This window comes from Haliotis cracherodii, unplaced genomic scaffold, assembly GCF_022045235.1.
Source record: "Haliotis cracherodii isolate W230 unplaced genomic scaffold, xgHalCrac1.p SCAF_5, whole genome shotgun sequence".
NCBI classification, from domain to species: domain Eukaryota; kingdom Metazoa; phylum Mollusca; class Gastropoda; order Lepetellida; family Haliotidae; genus Haliotis; species Haliotis cracherodii.
Window position 1 is genome coordinate 6,585,665 of NW_027266308.1, and position 7,407 is coordinate 6,593,071.

The window sequence follows — 7,407 nt, forward strand, 5'->3', positions numbered from 1 at the left end:
TGGTAACTGGACTTCTATATCCAGTAACTTCCTTGACTCATGAAGATGGAAAAGACACAATAATTTAGATGTTTAGAATTTTGATTTAAAAGTCGTCTTCAGGTTTGACAAAAGAAATATATCGTATAATGGACATGCTGTACATCTTGAACAAGAATGTGTTTTGATTTGTTCCTCACTCACATGTTATCTAACATCGATGTTGTTTTCTGTGGAGAAACCCACACTACCCCTGAGTATATTTCTATCCAAACCATACCCGTACCTATGGTTTTCACCAACATCTAGGGGCGGTCGGGTAACCTAGTGGTTAAAGCGTTCGCTCGTCACGCCGAAGACCCGGGTTTGATTCCCGACATGGGTACAATGTGTGAAGCCCATTTCTGGTGTCCCCCGCTGTGATATTGCTGGAATATTGCTAAAAGTGGCATAAAACCATACACACTCACTTACTCACTCACTCACTAACCAACATCTAAGACCTGCATCACTTTGGACTTTCATTTTCCATCAAAATTACTCTCTATGATACAACTGAAATATTGTTCAAAGCGGTCTTATACCAAAGTAATCACTCACTCTCAGCATACCAAGATTTTCATTAAGAAGATGATATGGTATTTTTACAATCATTAATAGATATCCTATAAAAGGAAATGTCTACAACTTGTATTTTCGTGATAAAATCCTGAAAATTAGAGAACGAAGCTTAACATTGAGAGTGATGTTCATGTTCTCCCTGGAAACAGGTGTAATTGAATAAAGTGGACTCGTGAAGGTTCACAGAAATATAAGGCTAAAAAAATAATGGTTCTCAGGCACCGCCAGCATCATCATAAAGTCTGCTGCATGTTTATTTTGGTTTCCATTTTCCCCCCAAAATATAAGAATCCTAACACTTAAAAACAATGCAATCCAATAGAGCATGCAGTTAATTCCCTTTACATGTGAGCTGCATATGGTAATAGCAGCAATAAGTCAGTTCTATTATTTTTTTTAAGCCTAAGCCAGTTTAAATATTTTTTTTCTGCTGGGTTTCATTTGACCTGTTAAGTCACATGCATAAGATTTGATATGTTCATTCAGCTTTAAGACTTTTTGAACCAAGGTCGTCACGATATGGCTGAAATACTGCCGATGTGACGGTAAATATTAACTCACTCAATTTTGAACCAAGGTCATGAGTATCTAATTCACCTTTGACCTATCAACTTAATTTATGAATGTCAATGTTCACATTCTGAACTTGCACACTGTTTTTCAGATGATGACAAGATGTACCAATATCTAGATTTGGTAGGTCTGAAATACCTGATTGACAGGATTGGAGGGCTTGATGTTGCTGTGGACTGGAACTGGTGAGTGTAAAAGGGTGATTGTTGAGATATAAACAATATGCTTGGTTATTAGGTGAGGTGAAGTGAAATGGGGTTTAAGGTCGCGTCCAAGATTGTTGCACTTTTATAGCAATGTGGATGTGTGTTGGGTTGGGATGTGCTTGTCCGGACAAGTGTCGATTTTTATAGTGCTAGCCCACTGAGATACCATGCCGCAGTTTAACATGAATTCCCACTCAGACACAGTATTCTGACTAGGAGCCGACCAGTCCTTGTTATGCTGATTGCCATGCAGGCAGGGTAACAACAAGTACCATCTTTTAACATCTTTTGGGGGGCACAGGTGGCCCAGTCGTCTAAGGCGCTACGATTCGCTATTAAGAGTAGCGTCCCTTGGACACGCCAGAAACCTATGATTGTGGGTTCGAATCTCAGTTCGCCCCGATTATGTTTCTAGGTTTGTCAGCACCATATCCGTGCTCGGGTTTCACCGAAGTGGTAAACGTCTGAGACCTGCATCACTTCAGGCAGACACGGGGAGGTACAGGTAGGGGAGCAGACCCAGACACATCGTCACAGACAACTTCAACACCATCCCTACGGTCAGCGCCTGCAACAATCCATATGGATCAAATAATGCACAACACTCACTGATGTTGACCTGAAACTCTGGGAGACACGAAGTAGAAGGGCAAAATGACACTGCTGCAGATTTCACTTGTGAAGTATTGAATTCATCAAAATGAGTTACCTTTTTAAAGGCTTAAAAATAATAATAATGTGTGTTCTTGTTGTCTCCCAGGTATGATGAGCTGTCCCCAGGAGAGATGCAGAGGCTGGCCTTCGTCAGACTGTATTATCATCAGCCTCCGTTTGCAGGTTAGAAGTTAGGGCTGGGACGGGAACTCGGTTCCCCGGGTTGGGTGGGTATTGAGGAGGACCCGGGTACCCACAGAACTACCCGGACCCGTGGTTAGTCATGTGATATATACGCATAAGATATACATATTTTTATTGCATATATAAGGTTTGTGTGCGCACTTGTGATGTGCGTCATTCCAGGTCGCCTTATACACGGAGTATAGGATTTTGGGTTGATTTTGAAGGCGTGTACAGGGGGGTCGTCTTATACGTGGAGTCACCTTATACACAGCGATATACGGTAGTTTAATGACAAAAACTATCTAGAACTCCATGGTTACACTACAAGTCACTAATGTTCGCATTTCTTTTTGACTGTGCACCCATTCCTTCTGACTTTTCATATGGTTGAATAAAGATATAACTTAAGTCAACGTCAGTGTATGATACATGTATCTAAATACGTTTTGCAAGTGCTGTGGTAAAAAAAATTCCCAATCGGACATTTTGTATCTCCTGAGACCTACAGTGGGTACCCGGGTAGGGTCGGGTAATATGGGAGTGGGTACCCGGGTAGTAAATTTTGACTTGTCCCAGTCCTATTAAAAGTTATATTCTTACAGTTTTACCATAATGCCAACAGGCTCACTGCGAATGGCTGCTAAATTGCTGATGCTACGTAATACAATATTTGCTTGATCACTCGTACCCCTTTTCAAGTTGACCACAGACTGACAGTTCATGTAGGTGAAAACAACTTTTCATGTTGAAAATGTTGACTTGTGCAGGTTTCTGAAGCCTGTGGTTATTCTGGAATAGCTCCCTAGTGTCCTGTGAGTGTCCGGGGTGACCTGGCTGATGGCTCCAGGGTGTCATCATGTATAGACGTTGTGGATGGTTGACGCCATCGACCACTTGTTTGCCTGGGCATATGACCTAAAAGGTCGGGGGTATACAGTTATACCAAGGTTCCGTCCGTCTGTCCGTCCGTCAACTTTGTCCGTGCGATTTCTCTTAAACTATTCAGGGGATTCATCTCAAACTTAGTATGTATAATCTGTGTCATATGGAGGGGTGCAGTCAAAAGAAAAAAAAATTGTTTTTATTAATTTTCCATTTTTTTATTAATTAACCCTAACCCTATCCTAGCTATTTAATTTGAAACTACTGACACACTAGGCGGGTCGGGGGTATTAGTGAGTCACGCTCACTTTTGCCCTTGTTATGCCTCAAAGTGAGATTGACCAATGAGAGAGAAGAACTACTAACTCTATATGAGCCCGCATATATCGTCAGTAAAAATACAAGATGGTTGTTACTGACCTAAAATGAGACCGTATACCATCATTAACAGCCATTTTGGATTTTCCAACACCCACCTTACATATTTCACATGAAAATTCTGGAACAGACATTTGTTATTCGACACTGTTTTGTGTTTTAGTATCATTAATTTTGATGTGCAAGAACGTTTATGTATAAATTTTTTTCACATTCCTGACTTTAATGAAGATTATATAAAGTTAAAATTATCAACAAGGTTTGGCCTCTGAGGTTTGAAGAGTAGTCTCCCTTTGACCCTTAACTTAGGTTGTAAGTGTTAGTTTTGACATGACATGTGTGGTATGGATACCAAATAGTGTAAACTTTTCAGCATAATAAATTTGTTATGGTGTCTTTAGTTGCCGTATACAGTGTCATATTAGGTTAGCAGAAAAATATTGGGCGAAGCGTAACACTTTATACGGCAACTAAAGACACCATAACCAGGGTTAGAAACTAACAGTTTTTGTCCACTAGTCCTTCTAATGATAACATATAGAAAAACCCTTAAAATGGACCAATTTCTACTAGTCCTTAGTGTTTCAATATCCCGTGTTATCCAAACACTAATTATAGAGACAACAAGAATCGCGTCTGACTTGACACTTTACTCTCGGAGGCCATGATCTTAAAAAGCCCGGATGTACAGGGATCAGTTATTGTACTGGATTGTGATATGATAGGGAGCAGTCATTACTCGATATTGCAACACTTAGGATACCTTTACTGTTGGGCAGTTTGGCAAGGACTATAGGACTGGTGCCAATTTCTAACGCTGCATAACTAATAATATTACACTTAGGGTTAGAAATAAGTGCTAGCCCACTGAGATACCATGCCTCAGTTTAACATGAATACACTACTCAGACACAGTATACTGACCAGTCGTTGTTTTTGCCTCTTAATGCCGGGCAGGGAAACAAGAAGTATCATCTTTTAACATCTTTTGGTATGACGCGGCTGGGGTGTCCAATCCCGGACCTTCCGCTCTCCGCGGAGTTTTTCTAACATTAGGCCACGGCAGCAGCCTCATTCACTTGAAGGTTAGCAGGTATGACCAATATACTCAAGTTGTCTAAGCCGCGATTCGCTGTGCAGAGTTGCATCCCTTCGACACGCCAGAAACCTATGATAGTGGGTTTGAATCCCGGTTCGCCCCGATTATGTTTCTAGGTTTGCCAGCACCATACCCGTGCTCGTGGGTTTCACCGAAGTGGTAAACGTCTGAGACCTTCATCACTTCAGGCTTTCCTCCCACATTAAGCTGACACACCGTGATATAACTGGAATACTGTTAAAAGCAGTGTTAAACCCAACTCACTCACTCACTCAGTTGTTGCTTATATTTTCAGCATTAGATGAGTCCACCAGTCAGATAGGTGTGAACCTTGAGGAACATCTGTATCGGCAGTGCGCGGAGCTCAACATCACGGTCATGAGTGTCGGACATCGAGAGAGTGTGCGGAGATTCCATGACATGGAGCTCCATCTCGATGGACAAGGAGGCTGGACCATGACCCCAATCAGACAGGATGTCATTAACGCGTGATTGGGAATATTGGTTGGTGTTTCTTGTGAATAACCTGGTGTTTTGTTTGTTGTTTAATGCGGCATTCAGCAATATTCCAGCTATATTACTGCGGTCTGTCAATAATCGAGTCTGAACCAGACAATCCAGTAATTGATGTCATAAGTATAGATCTACGCAATATGGATACAATGACATGCATCGACAAAGTCAGCGAGCCTGACCACCCATCCTGTTAGTCGCCTCTTACGACAAGCATGGTTTGCTGAAGATCTAGTCAGGTCAGCTGGAAACTCATTTATCTGGACAATATTTGAGAAAACACAAGTGTCCGGATAAGCGAGAGTTGACTGCATACATGTAGGACTTGGATCCCTTGCAGAATTTAATATCGATGGCAGATTCCAGAAATAGGCCAAATATTGGCATATACTCAGATCGTAGGCAGATTATCGTATAACATAAATAATTGGTAATTTCTATAGCGCTAGAATAGATTCATATATTGCGGCAGACTTTCAATGATCAATGTTGTGATTTCTGTGGATTGCTGTTATCAATTCCCCGGGGACACGGGCCCAGAGTTGCGTCCCTTAGGAATGCCAGAAACATATGATTGTGGGTTCGAATCCCGATTATGTTTCTAGGTTTGTCAGCACCATACCCGTGCTCGTGGGTTTCACTGAAGTGGTAAACATCTGAGACTGCATCACTTTAGGCTTTCCTCCAACATTAAGGTGACACGCCGCGATATAACAGGATTACTGTTAAAAGCGGCGTTAAACCCAACTCACTCACTCACTCACTCACTCACTCACTCACTCACTCACTGAGAACCAAGAATATTTTTTATTTAGCCTTAGTCGTATCTTATTCGTTGCAATCGTTCTGCATTCGGCATATTCGTAACTTAGTTGTAGATGAATCTTACAATTCATGCATGATCCGTACTAAATCTTGTAATTCGTACATGTTTCACAACCCATTCCTGGCATTCCTCATATTTTTCAACCCGATAAGCCAAGAGTTTTTGTAACTCTGTCATACTTTTGTCGTAACTGCTTCGTACCTCCTACTGATTTCTCCACGAGAGTTTGCATTATTGGCCGAATCATCACGAATTTCGAAAGTTTCCGATTCGGGGTGTTTCAGGATATTCATGGTCGTAGTGAAACGGGGGCATTAGATGTGTTTTTAATGAGATTGGTGGTAGTGGGACTGTTGGAATATTTCAGTTATGTTCTATTTGTTTACCAGCAGAAGGCCAGGAATCAGCCCCCCGGAGGAAACAATTCCAGCCCGACGTCTTTCAAGACCATACACTTTAGAATTATCATTTTCACAAGTAGAGTTGACTAGAAATGTAACATCTTTATTTTTCCATGTCTTTAGTGTTTGTTTTGTTTGAAATAATGTTAATTTATTTTATTAAAGTTTATTTCAATTCGATCTGAATTAAATGTTAGTAATGTTTTTGAAAAAGTGCTGTAAATGTGGTGGATTTTTTGTGTGGTTTATTGTATTTGTTATTCTGTTATCACAGATCCTAAGGACTGACAACACTTGAAATAATTTAAGAATAAACTGTAAATCTTGAAATTAATGCGTCTCTAAATTAATACGACTACTGACCCCTAGCCAGAATCAATGCGACTCCCCTCATCCCATCCCCTGTGGAATGATACACATCCTTACCTTAATCCAACCAAACGGCAAATAGCACCGCTTATTAGCGCTGAGTAAAGCACTTCCGTAATAACAATAAACAGTGTTTTCCTAAAAACAACACACAGATCATACTTATTTTGCTGACCGGCACTAAGGAAATTCAAAGGCAATAAAGTAATTGAACCAACAATAGTTCACTCATTGGAGTGGTCAATGATGCTTAGTTTGACATGCAATGATAACTCACCGGATGCCTATTGTGTAATTCCTATTCTTTAAATGACATTGTTATGTACTTGTTACAAGTGCTTTTCAAAAAACCATGTTTGTGTATATATTCAAGTTGGTATTTCCGCTATCCAAAGTGTGCAGTGAGGCCATCTTATTGCTGATATTCATTTTGGAGACATAAATGTGAAGTTTCATTAATGCGAACAAAGAGCACTCGCATTATTCGCATTTAATTATCCCCCGCCCCAACGAAGTTCCGGAGCGTAACTCAAAAACTGTTGAATACTTTCTTACAAAACTTTGCATGGCTACTAGGCACATACTGAACGGGTGCCTTTTGCTATTGAGGAATTTTATAAATTTTTATTTTTCACGTTTCCATGGCAATAAGTTGGACTTAAGTTCTACAGGGGTGGTGTTCGTTTCCAGAGCGTAACTCAAAAACCGTTAAATACTTTC

General features: G+C 40.6%; 1 protein-coding gene across 1 annotated transcript in view; it reads left to right on the plus strand.

The window, feature by feature from the left end:
• The window catches only part of LOC139442898 (lysosomal cobalamin transporter ABCD4-like), a 35,880-nt gene extending 28,882 nt beyond the window's left edge, over positions 1-6,998 (plus strand). Inside the window, exons 15-18 of the mRNA XM_071223806.1 lie at positions 1,265-1,358; positions 2,140-2,216; positions 4,874-5,082; positions 6,307-6,998. Of these exons, the coding sequence (XP_071079907.1) occupies positions 1,265-1,358; positions 2,140-2,216; positions 4,874-5,070 (368 nt within the window). The 3' untranslated portion in view covers positions 5,071-5,082; positions 6,307-6,998. The remainder of the gene's footprint in view (positions 1-1,264; positions 1,359-2,139; positions 2,217-4,873; positions 5,083-6,306) is intronic.
• Positions 6,999-7,407: the final 409 nt, after the last annotated feature.